Source organism: Lactuca virosa, chromosome 2 (genome assembly GCF_052849685.1).
Source record: "Lactuca virosa cultivar CGN04683 chromosome 2, Lactuca_virosa_CGN04683_v6, whole genome shotgun sequence".
Lineage (NCBI taxonomy): Eukaryota > Viridiplantae > Streptophyta > Magnoliopsida > Asterales > Asteraceae > Lactuca > Lactuca virosa.
Window position 1 is genome coordinate 58215820 of NC_136427.1, and position 22273 is coordinate 58238092.

Below are 22273 nucleotides of genomic sequence, written 5' to 3' on the forward strand. Positions count from 1 at the left end.
ATGGGAATGGTGGATGAATCGAGGAGGAGCCCGAGGAGCAGGTCGAGGCTGACGCACTAGCCGATGAGGAGGACCCAGAGGAGGGTCAAGACATTGATGAGGACCTAATGAATGAGGAATCTAATGCTGATTCTGAGGTTTGCGACCCAAGCTTTGCCGTCCGCAACCTGCATGATCCTATACCCGAGCCGAGCTTTCAAGTATACCGTCATCCAGGTGGTCCATTTTGGATGCGCACTCCTTGTAAGAGGATACCTACCTTTTGTAGACCCGAGATTTTGTGACAACTAGCAAATTAGGGTTAAGATTGTGATCCTTGTACAAGACAATTTCCTCAATGTAACCTTGCAACATTACATTTAGTGAAATTCAAATTACAATGCTATTTAAGTTCGTACGTTCATACATTGTGATTCAAGTCGAAACACCCTCATGCAATCCAAAACTCGATTCAATAGCTATGTCTAATCAATTTTGGGCCTTAGCCCAAGAATTCTCAGACCAAAACCCTTATTGGACCAAGACTTCTTCATTGGGCCCTATTGGGCCGATAACTTCTTCACTTGGTCTTATTGGGCCGAAAACCTCTCTTTGGGCCCTAATGGGCCGAAAACTTCTATTGGGCCCTAATGGGCCGAAAACTTCTATTGGGCTTTACAATGGGCCAAAAACCCTTCATTGGGCCTTATTGGGCCGAAAGCCTTTTCTTTAGGCCTTATTGGGCCGAGAGTTTTTCCTTTGGGCCTCTTTGGGCCGAAAACCTTTTTCTTAGGCCCTAAATGGACCGGAAACTCCTATTGGGCCGAAAATTTTTATTGGGCCAACCCAAAATCGAAACCCACTCTTTTGGGCGACCCTTTGGGTCGAGAACCCAAATGGGTCGGTTGGCTTAAGCAAAAAAAAATTAAAAAAAAAGAGAGAGAAAAGCAAAAAGGAATGGATAATAAGCATTGTCATCTCATTTTTATCTAGCATGCATCTAAGCCTTTTAACCTCCATGAAACCATGCAAATCTCATCAACTTAAAGAAGGTCAACTCTCATTTCCCTCTATCTTCCTTATGTGTGGCCGATCACACACACACACACTTCACAACTTCAACTTCCTCACTTAGCTCTCAAGAACATCCTCCTTCTCTCCAAAAATCTCGAGTTCATCATCATCAAAAATCGATTTTAGGCTTCTTGGTAAGTTCATGTTAAACTCGAAGTGTTTTATTACATGTTTTTCTACGAACATTCCATTTACACACTCATTTTTTTGTGTGTTAAGCCTTTAAAACACCATTTTCGAGTGACCTCTCCAAGACAAGCTAGGCTTGAAATTTCCTTCTTCTTCTACCACTCGAAATCTTCAAGGTGAGCTTCATACCCCACTATTTTTCGTGTTTTTCATACTCTTTGGGGGGGATACAAGTCAAATCTCGTTTAACCATTGGATAATTGTATGGACCAATGTGTTATGTGTTTAACCTCTGGGTTTTTGCATGAACATGACGTTTATCTTATGCGTCTTCATAAAAGTCATGAGAAACGTGTTGGTTAACATGTATATTGTATGAAACCTTGTGGATATGGGTTTATATTAAAAAAAATTACAAGAATATGGGTTTATACTTAAATATGTTAACTTTTGGGACATATATCTTTTCACACTTATACTTACACAAATATTTTGATGTAACAGATTTCAAGGTTTTATGTGTATCTTGTAAAAATCGTGACATGCTAAGAGTCATAACAAAATAGTATATTTTGTGCTACAAAACTCCTAAACTAAATTTTGGTGTATTAAACAAAGTACAAAACTTGAGTATTTTATTAAAAACTATTTTTAGTAGTAAAATAGTCGCAATATGTTGTCATCATTTTAATGGTTTAAAAACACTAAAGGATTATGTTATTTACGCAACATATATTACAAATAGACATGTCCAATAATGATTATTTATAAGAAGTCTTATAAGTAATCTAACTAAAACGGTATACAAAACAGAAAAATTACGACAGAAAAATGTGTGTGTCATAATCTGTCCATCATAAAGCTTTTAAAAGTACAAGTGTAAGCTGTATGTCATAAAGGTGTTAAACGCGTGTCATAAAACTTCAGTCATGAATTTACACTAGTAATGTTATTTTCATTATTCAATAATGGGAGTCGAATTTCGCGTTAATCTGTTAAGGCACTTGTGAGACTTTCCTTCACCGTACCTACCTAGCGTACACCGTAAGTCCTGTAGTTATAACCAGAGTCTCCTGTAGGGAGAGCGAGGTAATTGTGTATAAATCTATACGGGGTTGACACCCCCACACCTGAGCTATTCGCTATAGCTAGACGGGCCCAGTGTAGGGTGACAAATATCTTACCGAAACCGACTCCTGAAGAACATCATGACAGGCATATCAGTCATATTAAGCATGGTTGTAACGACTCACATAGGGATTAACAAAGTTATTTTGGATTTACGAAATTATACACTTCATTGGTTTTATAAAATATAAAACTACGCATCATTTTTGTACATTACTATCACCAACCCGGTCTTAGGGTTTTAAGACTACAATTTTTCATAAAACAGAAAATATGGGATTTTCTGGGAACACACACTCTTTTCAATTACGAACAAAAGAAAATAATGAACACACATGCAATTATTCATAGTTTTGAAACGAGACTTACAAACCAGTTTTCACAGAAAATATTGTATTTTCTGGAGTTTTGTAAACTATTACAGTCGAAGATGTTACAAAGCCTTTTATACAAATATGCTTATGAACTCACCAACTTTTTAGTTGACGCTTTTCATAATGACTTGTATTCTCAGGGACTCGGTGAGCGGGTATTCAGGCTATGGATTTTAGATATTTACTACATTTCGGAACATCATATTTATGTCACTTTTGTGTAAATTTAGGACTCACGAAACTTCGTTCTGACCCACTATCAAATAAGATGCATGCATAGATATTGAGAAGGAACGTATCGGTGACTATCGTTGGATCTTGCACAGCCTCCCCTTGTCCCATTGTTAGGACTTTGCTCGATCCCCCTGCACCTCGATTGTTGGCCTTGTGATAGTTTCGTTTGTAATGGCCAGTCTCCTCGCACCCGTAACATGCTTGACTAGCCCTGACGTTGTTGGGTTGGTTGTTCTGCTGTGGTGGTGTTCTGCAATACCGGGCGGTGTGCCCTCTTCGATTACAGTTGGTGCATTGCAAGTCTCGGCATGTGCCATATGGTGGAAATTGCACTTATCGCATTTTGGGAGAGAGCCTGCATATGGCTTTACAGGTGTTGGTGCAGTTGTTGTTGATGTAGCAGAAGTGGTAGCAGCGTGAACCGCTACGATCTGTTGCTTCTTTCCCGACTCTCGAGTCTGTTTTCCCTTTCTCTTCTTTCCCCATTTCTTCTTGTTCTCATCCCCCTTATTGTAATTATTTGTTATTTATCTTTTATAATTATTATTGTCAATATGATATAAAGTAGTGCCTAGGATATAAAATAAAGTGTATAACTCTCAATAGTCTAGGGGGTTATATTGTAAATATGTATGTCGTATTGCAATCAAACGAATGCAACTCAATTATGTAACCGGCTCTCTTGAGCCTATAAATAGGGCATTTGCACATATGAAATAAACAAGTTAAGTTTGAGTGTTTAAGACTTAAGTTGATCTCAAAGTTCTTCCTCTGTTGAAGAAGTCGTTCTATTTCTGAATAGCAGAGCCTTATCCAAACATACCCAAGATTATTCATATAATCATTCATATAATTTAAACAATCCATCGTCAATCCATCCCGACGCATCATTCAGGTATAATCCTATCCTAATATTTTTATTAATTCTGTCATGTCGTTAATTTTGGTATCAGAGCTAAGTATCGTTCTTATTATGATTATGAATGATAAATCTTTCGTTCATATAAATATATGTTCATCATGCATCATCATAAATATTATTATAAATATTTATCGTTATGAGTTATCATCATAAATTCAATGTTTAAAACAATTATTACTATGTACCTGCAATTTAGAAACATATTTCGTAAAAAAGTTTTTAATTCTCAGTATGAAAACTTTGACATCATAACCACCATTATAAATATCATAAATAACAAACCCCACCATCCTATTAAAATCTATGATTTTTAGTCGTACCATTGAAAGAAAAGCTAAATTATCATTTTAAAAATTATAATCATGAGTTTTTCAAGTTTAAATATTATTAAACAAGAATTAAAGTTTTTTCGTAAAACATTGAAACAATCTAAAAAATTTCTTTTAAATTTAAAAATAGATTCTAATATATCAATAATTAATTGTATATCTAATATTGAAGCAATACATATAATAAATAATAGTATAAATTGGAAACAAGAAAAAATATAAAATCTAGAATATAAAATAACAAAACTAATCTGTTAAATATGTCTCAAGAAATAGAAAATTCACCAATCATTATTAATAACGAAGAAAATGAATCTGGATACACTTTTGATGCTTTAATTAACAAAAATAACATTAATAAAGATGTTATAAAAAATTCAAATTTTACACTATCAGAAAAACATAATTTTAGAAATAACTCATTAAAAAATTTCTTTTCTAGAAAAAATATTATATATTATGGAAAAATTATAGGAGAAGAACCAATACCTATAGAATCAACTCAAGGAAATATTATTATACCCATAATAAATAAACAACAAATTAGAAATAGATTATCTAATATTAAAGAAGTAGATAGAATAAAAATTGTTTATATTTATATATCAACTATTCAAGTAATTTTAAAAAGTACTTTTAGCGATTTAGATACACCAATAGAATTAGAAATCAGAGATGATCGTATAATTAATAATCAAGAAAGTATTATTACAAAAGGAAAAGGTAATTTAATTGAAGGAAAAATAAAATTTAATATTAATATTCAACTAGGTTTAAGTCTTAAAGATAAAAATGTAAGTAATAGTATTACTGTACGATATAAATTATTAAGACAAAATTTTATGTTAAAAGCTAATCATCCGTTTACTATTACATATCAAATAAATTATGCATTAACAAATTCTCATCATAGTATTACATTTAAAACAGAAGATAGAATTTATATAGATAAATTATTTACCCCTTTATTGTCACTTGAATCGCCAAATATGACTAATAACAGAATATTTAATGAAACCAATTTTCAACCAATAATAACTACTCCATTAATAAAAAGAAACTAAAAGATTTGTTTTCAAAAAATTAGTACCAACAAAACTTATTAATATGGAAACTTTACAAGAAAAAGTAGAAACACTAACTAAATTATTTGCAGCACTAGAAATTCCATCCGAAATTCAAGAAAATAATACAGAAATAGAAAATAATTCGGATAATAACGATGCAGAAGTAATATATGATTTTTCATCCGATGATGAAAACCCTTATTCAAATCCATATAAAGAATCACAAAATAATTTTGGATTAAAACGAAAACAATCGTATGTTGAAGATGATTATCAAAATCAATATATTTATGGACCACCTTCATTAGAGGAAAATTTTTTATATAGACAAGGAATGGTTAAAAATAAACAAAACAAATGGGAAAAAATATCTCCACAGTACATACCCAAATTATTTACTTTTCCAACAAATTCAGATATTCTTTTTATTGATTGTGAACAAAATCCCGAATCAAAAATTCAAGAATTGAGTAATAAAATGGGAATTCAAATTCACTTAACTGAAGGGTTAAGAAATCTACATCAAAAAAAATTTCTTAATTATATTATACATAAAACACAAGGTAATGTATACCGTTTCCTTTCATCTCTCCATGAAACAGAAACAATGATGATAGCTACCACTGACGCTATGGAAACATTTAAAAATGTATTAAATCGGCTTATTCAAGAATTCATAGGAAAACAAATTGATGATAAAACATCTCGGGAAGCTTATTAGAATCATTATGGCATTTAACTAACCAACGAATTTGTAACATGTGTTATTTAGACCCATTTATATGTGAATATTCTGAACATTATTATAATCTAGATTTCACTAGAAAAAAGATAGCATTAGACATGTTTTACAAAAAATTACCATCATTAGTAAGTCAAAGTTTAATAAAAGATTTCCAAGTAGCATTACAACAAAATAAAATTGCAGATACTTTAGGAGCACGAATAAGTATATTAAAAGCATGGATGCAGAAAAAATGTTTAGAACAAAAAACAACACAAGATGCAAAAATTGATTTATGTTGTGATACCCTTTCTAATAAAGTTAATCAATATGGTTGTAAAGACAATAAAAAACAACAATATAAAAAGAAAAACTTGGAAAAAACAAACTTATAAACCTAAATATAAAAAATATTATAAACAAGGTGAAAGAAAATATTTTCGAAATAGAAAACAATATAAACAAAAATATCAATCTAAAACAAATTATTGCCCATCGAATAAAAAAGATTGTAAATGTTGGATATGTCAAGAGAACGGACATAAATCTTATGAATGTCCAAAAAAGACTGAAAGAGAAAAAGAAACAAGTTTATTAAAAATTGCATATGATCTAGGATATGAACCTATAGAAAATTGAAATATAGATTCAGATATAGATATTTATGCATATACAACTGATTCTGATTCAGATGTAGATATATAATCCTATGGAGAAAGCATTATTGGGATTAGAACGTGAGGGAAACCTCATATCTAACCCATCCGAAGTATATATTACCAAAGCATACAATGATATGAAAATACCACCAAAAACATACAAAAATAAAGTATACATTGATATAAAATATATCACCAAAGCATACATTGATATGAAAATTCTCATATCATCATTTGAAATATTAAAAACAAACAAATATCAGCAATCATTCAGGTACCCAAGAGATGCAAATATTCAATCAGCAGATATATTGAAATGGAAGCAATCATGAAGCAAATCAAACACCAGTTCAAACAAAAAGAGGAGCAAGAAGCATCATTAATCAGACAACTTGAAGTAGTCAGACGTGAAAAAGAACAACTACAACAAACATTACAAATTTTATCATCTCATTCAGTACCTAAAGAAGAAGCAGCTAGCAGTTCAACAACGAAGCAACCAAAAGAAGAGATTCAATAAATATCATCCGATGATAGTCAGCCACAAATAATACTCAAAACAGAAAAACAACATATAACGCCAAACCAGGAAGAATATCCACCACTTCAAGCCGATCATAAAAACATAAAGAAATGGTATGTGATTTTCAATGGAGAAAACAAAGGAATCTACGATGATTGGGGAATTGCCAATTCATATATTCTTGGAAAAAACGTAATTCACAAAAGTTACAAAACAAAAAATGAAGCAGAAGCCGCATACAACGAAGCATACAAAGCAGTCATAAAAGATAATGTCGAATGTTCAAAAACATTTCTCCTTACACCACAAAAACCCATATCCAGCTTTACCCCACAAAAACTTGTATCCATCCCAAAATCTCTTAACCAACTAAACACAAAAATTGCCCTTGAAGCCATTCCATAACTAAAGAAAAAGAAGCTATGAAAAAACCATCTGCTCAAAAATTTGCCAGATTATGGGACAGCCTCATTACATACACCGAAGTCCATTCTTTAATGGGCTTTTACCCAGTAGCCAGGCGACCAGGCCCAAAAGCAATATTCCTAGCAGATCTCACTGACCCCATGACTTTATGGGACTATTTCAGCCTTGGATTCATAGACACTATCTATCTTGATGGAACAAATTTACATTGCATCAACGAATTCCCATCAGCTGTTCAAACAGTAATCAGAAGCTACAAAACACGATTTGCAAAACAAGAAAGAAGGTTATTTATCAAGATGCATTCAAGTTACCCAATTGTTGATGAAGATTCTCAATTACTTGTTCCAAGCATTACTTTCGCAAATATGGGAATAAGCAACGACTCAAAACCAACAAAAGATGACCTACCCCTTTAAATACCTACACAAGACCATTTGATTTTCGCACTTGCCGGTGTCTATTTAGCATCATCTCGTGTAGGCAATGGTAGAGATCAAAAGTCAAGAATCAGAGTAAATTATGCTAGTAAAACCTTCATTGTCTATTCTCTAACAGACAGTGAAATAACCCCGAAAGCATTAAAAGCAATTGAAACTTTCGAACAGCCATTGGAAAAATTTTCACATCACTTAGCTGAATTACTGATTTAAAAAAACAGCTTTGTAAACATATAATGCATGCACCACGACATAATTGCAGCCATTGTAAAGACAATACGGAAGAAACACCGTTCATGGAAGACTAACGACAGCAATGACCGAAGCACACATCATTCAAAAATATATGTCCTTTCAATGGCGGGAGGAATGACGAAAGCAATGACGTAAAAAGCTATTATTACTGAACACATTATTGAAGACACGCGTCCTTTCATTGTGGAAGAAATTGTAATTATTTGTCATTTGTCTTTTATAATTATTATTGTCAATATGATATAAAGTAGTGTCTATGATATGAAATAAAGTGTATAACCCTCAATAGTTTAGGGGGCTATATTGTAAATATGTATGTCGTATTGCAATCAAACGATTGCAACTCAATTATGTAACCGGCTCTCTTGAGCCTATAAATAGGGCCTTTGCCCATATCAAATAAACAAGTTAAGTTTGAGTGTTTATGACTTGAGTTGATCTCAAAGTTCTTCCTCTGTTGGATAGGGCTCTGCTATTCAGAAATAGAACGGCTATTTCAACAGAGGAAGACTATTCAGAAATAGAACGACTATTTCAACAGAGAAAGACTATTTCAGAAATAGGTCACGATGAGAGTGTTTAAGACTTGAGTTGATCTCAAAGTTCTTCCTCTGTTGGATAGTGCTCTGCTATTCAGAAATAGAACGACTATTTCAACAGAGGAAGAACTTTGAGATCAACTCAAGTCTTAAACACTCAAACTTAACTTGTTTATTTCATATGGGCAAAGGCCCTATTTATAGGCTCAAGAGAGCCGGTTACATAATTGAGTTGCAATCGTTTGATTGCAATACGACATACATATTTACAATATAGCCCCCTAGACTATTGAGGGTTATACACTTTATTTCATATCCTAGAAACTACTTTATATCATATTGACAATAATAATTATAAAAGACAAATGACAAATAATTACAATTCCTTCCACAATGAAAGGACGCGTGTCTTCAATAATGTCTTCAATAATAATAGCTTTTTACGTCATTGTTTTCGTCATTCCTCCCGCCATCGAAAGGACAGATATTTTTGAAAGATGTGTGTTTCGGTCATTGCTGTCGTTAGTCTTCCATGAACGGTGTTTCTTCCGTATTGTCTTTACAATGGCTGCAATTATGTCGTGGTGCATGCATGATATGTTTACAAAGCTGTTTTTTTAAATCAGCGGGTAATTCAGCTAAATGATGTGAAAATTTTTCGAACGGCTGTTCGAAAGTTTCAATTTCTTTTAATGCTTCCGGGGTTATTTCACTGTCTGTTAGAGAATAGATAACGAAAGTTTTACTGGCATAATTTACTCTGATTCTTGACTTTTGATCTCTACCATTGCCTACGCGAGATGATGCTAAATAGACACCGGCAAGTGCAAAAGTCAAATGGTCTTGTGTAGGTATTTCATGGGGTAGGTCATCTTTGGTTGGTTTTGAGCCGTTGCTTATTCCCATATTTGCGAAAGTAATGCTTGGAACAAGTAATTGAGAATCTTCATCAAAAATTGGGTAACTTGAATGCATCTTGATAAATAACCCTTTTTCTTGTTTTGCAAATCGTGTTTTGTAGCTTCTGATTACTGTTTGAACAGCTGATGGGAATTCGTTGATGCAATGTAAATTTGTTCCATCAAGATAGATAGTGTTTATGAATCCAAGGCTGAAATAGTCCCATAAAGTCATGGGGTCAGTGAGATCTGCTAGGAATACTGTTTTTGGGCCTGGTCGTCTGGCTACTGGGTAAAAGCCCATTAAAGAATGGACTTCGGTGTATGTAATGAGGCTGTCCCATAATCTGGCAAATTTTTGAGCAGATGGTTTTTTCATAGCTTCTTTTTCTTTAGTTGATGGAATGGTTTCAAGGGCAATTTTTGCGTTTAGTTGGTTAAGAGATTTTGGGATGGATATATGTTTTTGTGTGGTAAAGTTGGATATGGGTTTTTGTGGTGTAAGGAGAACTGTTTTTGAACATTCGACATTATCTTTTATGACTGCTTTGTATGCTTCGTTGTATGCAGCTTCTGCTTCATTTTTTGTTTTGTAACTTTTGTGAATTACGTTTTTTTCCAAGAATATATGAATTGGCAATTCCCCAATCGTCGTAGATTCCTTTGTTTTCTCCATTGAAAATCACATACCATTTCTTTATGTTTTTATGATCGGCTTGAAGTGGTGGATATTCTTCCTGGTTTGGCGTTATAGGTTGTTTTTCTGTTTTGAGTACTATTTGTGGTTGACTATCATCGGATGATATTTCTTGAATCTCTTCTTTTGGTTGCTTCGTTGTTGAACTGCTAGCTGCTTCTTCTTTAGGTACTGAATGTGATGATAAAATTTGTAATGTTTGTTGTAGTTGTTCTTTTTCACGTCTGACTACTTCAAGTTGTCTGATTAATGATGCTTCTTGCTCCTCTTTTTGTTTGAACTGGTGTTTGATTTGCTTCATGATTGCTTCCATTTCAATATATCTGCTGATTGAATATTTGCGTCTCTTGGGTACCTGAATGATTGCTGATATTTGTTTGTTTTTAATATTTCAAATGATGATATGAGAATTTTCATATAAATGTATGCTTTGGTGATATATTTTATATCACTATATACTTTATTTTTGTATGCTTTTGGTGGTATTTTTATATCATTGTATGCTTTGGTAATGTATACTTCGGATGGGTTAGATATGAGGTTTCCCTCACGTTCTAATCCCAATAATGCTTTCTCCATAGGATTATCTATCTGCATCTGAATCAGAATCAGTTGTATATGCATAAATATTTATATCTGAATCTATATTTGAATCTTCTATAGGTTCATATCCTAGATCATATGCAATTTTTAATAAACTTGTTTCTTTTTCTCTTTCAGTCTTTTTTGGACATTCATAAGATTTATGTCCGTCCTCTTGACATATCCAACATTTACAATCTTTTTTATTCAATGGGCAATAATTTGTTTTAAATTGATATTTTTGTTTATATTGTTTTCTATCTCGAAAATATTTTCTTTCACCTTGTTTATAATATTGTTTATATTTAGGTTTATAAGTTTGTTTTTTCCAAGTTTTCTTTTATATTGTTGTTTTTTACTGTCTTTACAACCATATTGATTAACTTTATTAGAAAGGGTATCACAACATAAATCTTTAGTTTCTTTTTATTAATAGAGTAGTTATTATTGGTTGAAAATTAGTTTAATTAAATATTCTATTATTAGTCATATTTGGTGATTCAAGTGATAATAAATGAGTAAATAATGTATCTATATAAATCCTATCTTTTGTTTTAAATGTAATACTATGATGAGAATTTCTTAATGCATAATTTATTTGATATGTAATAGTAAACTGATGATTACGTTTTAAAATAAAATTTTGTCTTAATAATTTATATCGTATGGTAATACTATTTACTTAGATTTTTATCTATAAAACTTAATCCTAGTTGAATATTAATATTAAATTTTATTTTTCCTTCAATTAAATTACCTTTTCTTTTTGCAATAATACTTTCTTTATTATTAATTATACGATCATCTCTAATTTCTTATTCTAATGGAGTATCTAAATCACTAAAAGTACCTTTTAAAATTACTTGAATAGTTTATATATATAAGCGATTTTTATTCTATCTACTTCTTTAATGTTACACAATATATTTCTAATTTGTTGTTTATTTATTATGGGTACAATAATATTTCCTTGAGTTGATATATATATATATATATATATATATATATATATATATATATATATATATATATTGGTTCTTCTCATATAATTTTTCCATAATATATAATATTTTTTCTAGAAAAGAAATTTTTTAACAAGTTATTTCTAAAATTATGTTTTTCTGATAGCGTAAAATTTGATTTTATTGTAGCATCTTTATTAATATTATTATTATTAATTAAAGCATCAAAAGTGTATCCAGATTCATTTTCTTCGTTATTAATAATGATTGGTGAATATTCTATTACTTGAGACATATTTAACAGATTAGTTTTGTTATTTTATCTTCAAGATTTTTTATTTGTTCTTGTTTCAAATTTATACTATTATTTGTTATATGTATTACTTCAATATTAGATATACAATTAACTATTGATATGTTAGAATTTATTTTTAAATCTAAAAGAAATTTTTTAGATTGTTTCAGTGTTTTACGAAAAAAGTTTAATTCTTGTTTACTAATATTTAGACTTAAAAACTCATGATTAAAACTTTTTAAAACAAAATGACAATTTAGCTTTTCTTTCAAAGTTACAACTAACAATCATAGATTTTAACAGGATGGTGGGGTTGGTTATTGATAATGGTGGTTATGATGCCAAAGTTTTAATACGGGGAAATAAAAACTTTTTTTACAAAATATATTTCTAAATTGCAGGTACATATTAATAATTGTTTTAAAAACTTTTTGACGAAATATGTTTAAATTGTAGGTAGATAGTAATAATTGTTTTTAATATTGAATTTATGATGATAACTCATACCGATAAATATTTATAATAATATTTATGATGATGCATGATGAACAGATATTCATAAGAACGAAAGATTTTACATTCATAATCATAATAAGAACGATACTTAGCTCTGATACCAAAATTAACGACATGACGGAATTAAGAAGAATTTGGATAGGATTATACCTGAATGATGCGTTGGGATGATCTTGATGATGGATTGTTTAGATTAATTATATGTATGGGTTGGATAGGGCTCTGCTATTCAGAAATAGAACAAACTATTTCAACAGAGGGCTCTGCCATTCAGAAATAGACAAACTATTTCAACAGAGGAAGAACTTTGAGATTCAACTCAAGTCTTAAACACTCAAAACATCTTGTTTATTTCATATGGGCAAAGGCCCTATCTATAGGCTCAAGAGTGCCGGTTACATTACACAATTGCAATCGTATGATTGCAATTCGACAAACTATTTTACAGTTTAGCCCCCTAGACTATGGAGGGACTAACACTTTATGTTACATCACATTCTAATACTACTGACAACTAATAAATTATTCTACCGATACTTGCCTCCAGTGCAACCTGCCGCTCCTGATATTCCTTCACGAGGTCCTGAGTACGCCTGTATGCACGCTCCACTGCGGCTCTCATCTCGATCATCTGGTTAGCGGTCACCTGTGCCTGATCGCCAATGTCCCTAGTCCGACGGACCATAATAGGAAAAGCTCGATCCGACGGGCTCCATGCTTGAGGTTGTAGAAACATCGCTCCATGCCGAATGGTGGGCGTTGTCCCTGGTGTCGGCTCAACCTCTCAATATCAAGTGACCAAGGGGGCGTAGGGTCATTGTAGCCCATTCGGTGCACCGGCACCCTCGCCGTGTAGGGTGGGTTGATGACTTCGAACTCTGTGTCCGAGTCATCCTCATCTCCCTCCTCGTCCTCGTCGATATCCTCGTCAAGCTGCTCCTCAAACTCCTCCTCTATTTCTTCCGGATCCTCCTCGGGATCCTCCTCAATCCAACCCCCGTTCCCCTGATTGGGGAAGTATGGGTCCCCAGGGTGGTGGAAGCCAGTCATAGTGTTTGCACGAGAATATATAAGTACGAGAAAGTAGATAGAATGTTTAAAAACCCCTATAGTATTTTATGTCTTTTTGTTTTGTTCTTAGACCCTTTTGATTTACAGTTGATGAGTTTTAGATTTGTTGTCCACCTTGACCACTCCTAGACACATGTTGGTCATATCTCGAATAAATATAGTTGATCAGGCTATATTTACCCTAGATATGATTACATAACTGTCTAAGTTTAGTCACGATGTCCAACTCTTCCTATTGTTTTCTAATATGCATGTATGTATGTACACCTTGGTAAAATATTTATATTAATATTTTTAAAGTATACTTTTAGTCAGAGTGTTTTAGTCTCATTGTATTTATAGTTAGTTGTATATCTTGTATGATTAGATATACTAGTTCACTATAAACAATGTTCTGATACCAATCTGTCACACCCCCGAACCAGGACGACGGAAACGTCTGGGGGCAGATGACTTCATTGTATTGTATCATCAAAATTGAATATAATTGAAAGCATATCAACCAACATCATACATTAAAGATACCAACATACATTGTTTACAGATTGTATTTGTTCACAAATTTACACAAAAGTGACATAAATATGATGTTCCAAAATGTAGTAAATATCCAAAATCCATAGCCCAAATACCCGCTCACTGAGTCCCTGGGAATACAAGTCGTTTTGAAAAGCGTCAACTAAAAAGTTGGTGAGTTTATAAGCATATTTGTATAAAAAGCTTTGTAACATCTTTGATTGTAATAGTTTGCAAAACTCCAGAAAATACACCTGTATGCAGACTCTCTCCCAAAATGCGATAAGTGCAACTGTAACTGGAGAGGGCACACCGCCCGCTATTGCAAAACACCACCACAACAAAATAACCAACCCAACAACACTGGGGCCAGTCAAGCATGTTACGGGTGCGGGGAGACTGGCCATTACAAATGAAATTGTCCCAAGGCCAACAATCGGGGTGTAGGGGGATTGAGCAGAGTCCTAGCAATGGGACAAGGGGAGGTTGTATAAGATCCAGCAGTAGTCACCGGTACGTTCCTCCTCAACATGTATGCATGCATCTTATTTGATAGTGGGGCGGAACGAAGTTTCGTGAGTCATAAATTTAAACACTTACTAAATCAAAATCCCCAAAAGTTAAATGAAACCTTCATGGTAGAAATGGCTAATGGGAAAACTAAAACAACCAACGACGTATTTCTAGGGTGCACTTTAACACTAAATAACTACTCATTTCAAATCACCTTAATGTCGGTTACTATTAAGAGCTTTTATGTGATCATCGATATGGATTGGTTAAGCCTCCACCATGCCGATATTATGTGCTGCGAGAAGGTGGTTCGCCTTCATCTACCCAACGACAAAACCCTAATTATCTACGGTGATAAACCCGGTGCAAACCTCGGTCTCATCTCGTGTATCAAGGCACAAAAGTGCTTGCACAAAAAGAACCAAGCCTTTCTAGCCCACGTGGTGGATAAAAAGAAGGAAGAGAAGAACATCAAGGACATCCCGGAGGTATGCGATTTCCTAGACGAATTTCCTGAAGACCTCTCGGGAATACCCCCTGAACGACAGGTTGAATTTCGGATCGACCTGATACCCGAAGCCACGCGCCAATTACCAAATCACCGTATAGATTAGCCCCTGCAGAAATGCAAGAGCTCTCCAGCCAATTGACCGAGTTACTAGACAAAGGGTTCATAAGACCGAGCTTCTCTCCTTAGGGAGCTCCAGTTTTGTTTGTCAAAAAGAAAGATGGTTTCTTTCGCATGTGTATCGATTACCGTAAACTCAACAAGCTCACCATCAAGAATCGATACCCTCTTCCTCGGATCGATGATCTATTTGACCAATTACAAGGAGCCGGTTACTTCTCGAAAATAGATCTGAGGTCTGGATACCATCAACTGCGAGTCCGAGAAGAAGATGTCCCCAAAACTGCCTTCCGAACTCTTTACAGGCACTATAAATTCGTGGTAATGCCCTTTGGTCTGACAAATGCGCCTGCGGCATTTATGGACCTGATGAACCGAGTCTGCCGACCTTTCCTTGACAACTTTGTGATAGTCTTTATCGATGACATATTGGTTTATTCTCGGAGCAAGGAGGAACACAACCAGCATCTACAGCGGGTTTTGGAGACTCTAAGGGCGGAAAAGTTATACGCGAAATTCTCCAAGTGCGAATTCTGGATCCGCAAAGTGGATTTTCTGGGGCATGTGGTCAGTGAAGAGGGAGTACACGTGGACCCATCCAAGATCAAAGCAATTGAGGGTTGGGCAACCCCGAAAACCCCGACGGAGATCATATAATTCTTAGGCCTCATCGGTTATTACCGGAGGTTCATTCAGAATTTCTCCAAGATTGCCAAGCCACTCACCCCTCTAACCCAAAGGGTGTACCCTTTACTTGGGATACGAAACAAGAAGCTGCCTTTCAAACCGTGAAACAATCTCTCTGTGGTGCTCCGGTGTTTTCTCTTCCAGAGGGAACGGAAGATTTCGTGGTATATTGCGACGCATCGAATCAAGGGTTAGGTTGTGTTCTTATGCAGCGCGGGAAAGTTGTGGTCTTCGCTCTAAAGATTTGGAGGCACTACCTCTACGGGACGAAGTGCACATTTTCATGGACCACAAAAGCCTCTAGCATATCCTGAACTAGAAGGAACTAAACATGAGGCAGCAGCGATGGGTTGAGCTGTTGAATGACTATGAATGTGAGATCAAGTACGATCCGGGCAAGGCCAATGTGGTGGCCGATGCCCTAAGCAGAAAAGAATACTCGGGTCGCCGGGTAAGAACACTAACAATGACCATCCGTTCCCAATTGTCTTCGCAAATGAAGGAGGCTCAACTGGAAGCCTTGAAGCCGGAGAATATTGCAAACGAAGCATTACGTAGGATGGACAAGAATCTTACAATCAAAGAGGATGGAGCTTACTATCTCATGGACCGGATCTGGACCCCAACATTTGGAGGGTTCAGAGACGTGGTCATGAATGAAGCACACAAGACAAGGTACTCCGTCCATCCGGGTTCCGACAAAATGTATTTAGACCTCAAACAACAATATTATTGGCCAAATTATATAAAGGCTGAAATTGCTACCTACATGGGCAAGTGACTGACTTGCGCCAAGGTGAAGGTAGAATATCAAAAGCCCTCGGGACTCCTTCAACAACCGGAGATACCTGAGTGGAAATGGGAGAGAATCACAATGGATTTTATAACCAAATTGCCCAAGAATCTTACAATCAAAGAGGATGGAGCTTACTATCTCATGGACCGGATCTGGACCCCAACATTTGGAGGGTTCAGAGACGTGGTCATGAATGAAGCACACAAGACAAGGTACTCCGTCCATCCGGGTTCCGACAAAATGTATTTAGACCTCAAACAACAATATTATTGGCCAAATTATATAAAGGCTGAAATTGCTACCTACATGGGCAAGTAACTGACTTGCGCCAAGGTGAAGGTAGAATATCAAAAGCCCTCGGGACTCCTTCAACAACCGGAGATACCTGAGTGGAAATGGGAGAGAATCACAATGGATTTTATAACCAAATTGCCCAAGACGACAGACGGATTGGATGTCATCTGGGTGATTGTCGATCAGTTGACCAAATCCGCCCATTTCCTGCCAATTAAGGAAACGTATAATATGGAAAAGCTGACCCGGATCTACATAAAAGAGGTTGTGAGATTACATGGTGTGCGAATATCTATTATCTCGCACAGAGATAGTAAGTTTACCTCCTGGTTTTGGCAGTCGCTACAGAGGTCGTTCGGAACGTAGCTCGATATGAGCACCGCCTACCATCCCCAAATAGATGGGCAAAGTGTGTCTCCTACCTATCCTCCAATGTTTGGATGGTCCCTTTGAGGCCCTTTATGGACGGAAATGCCAATCACCTCTATGTTAGGTGGAGGTAGGAGACACATAATTGGCAAAAGGGCAGGTACCAAACAACACTCTCACTGGGCCCGAAATTATCAGGGAAACAACCAAGAAGATCGTTCAGATCAAGGAGCGACTCCAGGCATCTCGAGACCGACAGAAGAGCTACGCTGACAGACGACGGAAGCCCCTAGAATTCCAAGTCGGCGATCACGTACTGCTAAAGGTCTCTCCATGGAAAGGGATGATATGCTTCGGAATGCGGGGAAAGTTGAATCAAAGATACATCGGACCATTCGAAATCCTTGTCAGGATTGGTCCGGTGGCTTACAAGCTGCAGTTACCACCAGAGCTCAGCAATGTACACCCTATCTTTCCTGTGTCAAAACTAAAGAAATGCTTATCTGACGAAACTCTCGTTGTCCCGCTTGACGAAATCGAGGTGAATGAAAATCTCCACTTCGTTGACGAACTAGTTGAAATCATGGATAGAGAAATGAAACGAACCAAGCAAAGTCGTATTCCTATTGTGAAGGTTCGATGGAGCGCCAAGCGAGGACCAGAGTTCACCTGGGAACGCGAAGATCAGATGATGCAAAAGTACCCCCATCTTTTCCCTATTTCTTAAAGGCTACTCCAGAACAAATTTTGGGACGACCTCATGCAGTCCATACTAGCAAATTATGCTTAAGATTGTAATCCTTGTACAAGACAATTTCCTCCATGTAACCTTGCAACATTACATTTAGTGAAATTTAAACTACAATATTATTTTACGCATCAGATGTAAGAAAGAGTATTTATAGGTAGAAGGTTAGGTTTTGTAGAATGGAGGCTAGGGCTTTATGTCAGTCGCATAGGATTACGACATGTCTATGCAACTAAACTTAAACAGGAAGAATATAGAAAACAAACAATTCCTTTGAAACATTCTTGAATCTTGATGAAGGGAGCATGTTAAGAGCGCAACATAGAGCTCCACTTTCGTAGTCTCACCGGGAACAGATCTAGCAACACATATCGAGAAAAAAACCACAACACAAAAACTTAGAGCGATATGCCTTATGTCACATTGCCACGTCGCGAGGACTAACATGTGACCTTCGAGCTATTTCAGGATTTTAAGATTGGTTAAGATAACAAAATTTCTAGGGTTTTCTCTAATAAAGTTTGTTCCTTATGCTCCTATATTTATAGGGTTTAGAACCATCATAGGTGGTCGTTTAGTAATTATCCAAAAGTTTGATAATTATCCTTAAAATCCACAAGTTTCTTATTAATTAATTAGTTAACAAACTAGACCATAATAAAACTATCGTTTCATTTATTGTTATTATTTGTCCTATAGTGTAACCTAAAAAGACCCTACTGTTAATGGTAATATTATTATAATATTATTAACTGTTATAACCGTGAGTACTATTTTCCATCAACATCGACTATAAATTTGCTCGATGATAAGAGAGTCCAGCCTAGATAGTCGAGATCCAATTCGTTCTCAGTAGACTCCTTAGCGAAGCAAAGCTTCCAGCAACCAGGTTACTCGACAAGTCCAAAGCTTCAACTATGTTTCTTGTAACGACTAAACCTTCCGGCTCTTGTTTTGTCGGCAAGGGCAAACCTTCCCGCGACCAAAATGGTCGGCAACCCAACCTTCCGACGACCAGGTTACACAACAAGAGCAAACCTTCCACTGACCAAATTCTCGGTGAGAGCAAACCTTCCAGCGATATGGTTTCTCAGTAATTAATCAAACCTTCCATAGGCTAACATCCAAATCTTCCAATGGCGATCTTTTAAAGTTTCCAGCCTCGATCTTCAAAGCTTCCCGCCTCGATCTTTGCAAGAAATGAAGAAGTCCATCGGAAATCAAGTATTTTTTAAATTATGGATTTGGATTTGCAATGTGACAATGTGAATACTACAAATGGAATAGGAAGATTTGTGATACTTTGTTTACAGAGGAATGAAAAGTATGTCTAACACTGAAGATCGAGGCTGAAGTTGATATCTTTGTTTCGATACATTGTATAAATGACTTCCCATTGTTTTGGATTAATATCGGCCTTTCAAACAAAGAGCATGAAACTGGGTGTGTCACGAAATCCTATTGATCATTAGACAAATGCTATTTTTTAGGGATTGCTATAAAACAATTTTTTCTCGAGGTCATGTACTTCATCATGACTTCTCGAGTGATGGTAAACGACACGTAGATTCTCTGGTTTGAGCTTTGTTTCTCTGATTACTGAAGAGATTAGTAATTTATTGGGAAAAGGGACGGCGGAAAAAAGGGCTAGAAACAACATGTTCCTTTTGCGTTATCACTAAGACCTTCTGTCATCACCTTCTCAGGACAACTATGACAACTTCATCAACAAAGATTCCTTTTACTTGTCAAATGAAATTGAAGCTGGTCGTAGTACAATTCACCTCACCACCACCGTGACGTTTACCATCACTCGAAAAGACCTCGAGGAAACCATTTTATATCAATCCCTCCAAAAAGAACATTTATCGAATGATAAATAAAATGGGATTCCTTGACACATTCAGTTTACGTGTTCCATGAACAACTTTATCACTAAGTTAGAACCATTTATGCCACCTCATTTCACACTCTTTATTTACCGATATTTATCGAAAACAATGGGAAACCATTTATAGCATGTAACGAACGCAAAGATATTACATTAGGTTGATCTTTTCTGGACCGAAACAAAGTATCCCAAATTATCTTTGATAGATTGTGGAGTACAATTACTCCATCCATGAAGCATGCATTAAGATTTAAAAGCCACCAAATCTAAGAGGAGTCAAAATGCTTCCACTACCATGTTAGACTAAAAAATTTTCATGATTGTGTGAAAGGAAAACCACTTAATAGGCGATGCCTCTATAGCCTCATCTGAGACGTACACCTTACCCGGTTGAGGCGGTTCAAGGCAGGGCGAAGTGGGGAGAAGCGGATTGAGGCGGTTCAAGGCAGGGCGAAGTGGGGAGAAGCGGATTGAGGCGGTTCTTTTTAAAATGAATAAAAGAAGAAAAACTGATATAACAAAAAATAAAAAATAAAACATACCTAGCCTTATTTATAATCACACTTCTTACCCCTCCGATTATTTGAAACCCATAAGTTATTTACACGGTAGGGGCACTAGAAAGACCATGAATTGATGGAACAAGAAGAGGAGAAACAGGGACAACAAAGTAAGTGTTGTTGAGGGAATACAGTTTAATTATAGAAAAAAGGAAGAGTCCGGTGACTTATGGAGAAATGGAAGAGTTTAATGTATATTAAATGCAAATTATAGGGAAATGGAGACGCAATGGGATGGAGAAATATAGTCTGTATCACTAATTTTATTTTAATTTATTTCAAACGTAATAAAAATGTAAAAAAGAAAATAATAATAATTTCAAGATTTCATGAAAATAATAACTAAATATATAAATATTAACATAATTTTGTATTTTTGTATAAATATAATATTTTATAATTATTTTGTTATTCCGCCTCGACCTTACGCCTCAAGGCTTACGATGAGCCTCATGAGCCATAGAGAAACCGCCTAGAGAATCCTTTCCGTAGTTTTAAACCTTGTAAAATCACCTATGTAAAATATCAACTCTAATGCAGGTAAATTACTATGTACAAAATTGCTATTCTCCTATGTAATAAAATTTCAAAATTTGCATCAAGGCATGATAACTCATTTTGCAATGTTTAAAGGACCATTAACTCGGAGCTTTTCTAACTTCATCATCTATTTAATCAACTACTTATGAGCTTTCATTCTCACGCCTAACTCCAAACCATGAAAACAAGAATATAACACCTGATATATTTCTATTAACGTCTTATAAATCTACCAAACTGATAAGTATGTTGCTACAATAGGTTAAAAAAATAAAGTGTATTGTTATTATCAATAAAGATATGTAAGTAATTTGTTATTATACTGCGTATATCGGCAGTGAGAGCAAAAGACGTTGCTATGCTCCACAATTTGCCTTATGTAAAACCACCTATCTACTTGTAACTTTAATCAACTAAAAATCTGATTATGATTCTTTATATCATAATAATCACATTAAAACACATTCAAAAACACCCTTTATAGCAATCCGAGCAACAAAAAAAAACAAAACTTTGCAAGAATCAAAGAAAGAACTTAGATATTTTTACTCGGATTGGATTCAGCATCAAAGTTCTCTTCAGGCTTACTATATATGAATGTGTTCCTTATGGGTCCTTTTCAATGAGATGTCACAAAGTGGAGATAGAATTCACCATAGATAGTACTAAACTTTAATATCATTCTCTGAAATCTTTTGCTTTCAGTAACAGCTAAAACAATAAATCAATTACGATACTCAAATGATGAATTATGATCTGGCTCTTAAATATCATTGATCTACTCATCACCAAGGTGACTTATTAACCTAGGCATTTGTTAAGGATTTAAACATGAAATAAGAACAAAATTAAGATTTAAGAGTAAGCAGTTAAGTTCACTAATAAAGACAGAGGATGAAAAAACTTC

The 22273-nt window shown here is 34.9% G+C and overlaps 1 protein-coding gene across 4 annotated transcripts in view; it reads right to left on the reverse strand.

The window, feature by feature from the left end:
• The window catches only part of LOC145159119 (uncharacterized), a 34090-nt gene that overhangs the window by 11171 nt on the left and 646 nt on the right, over window positions 1-22273 (reverse strand). The window contains exon 3 of one of the 4 annotated variants that reach the window (XM_079078023.1): window positions 9090-10753. The exons of 1 other annotated variant lie outside the window; for it this stretch is intronic. In XM_079078023.1, coding sequence (XP_078934149.1) covers window positions 9325-10377 — 1053 coding nt within the window. In that variant the 5' untranslated portion in view covers window positions 10378-10753 and the 3' untranslated portion in view covers window positions 9090-9324. Of the gene's footprint in view, window positions 1-9089; window positions 10765-12782; window positions 22078-22273 lie in introns of those variants that run through there. 2 more of the 4 variants (XM_079078024.1, XR_013737498.1) reach the window with 2 other exon arrangements.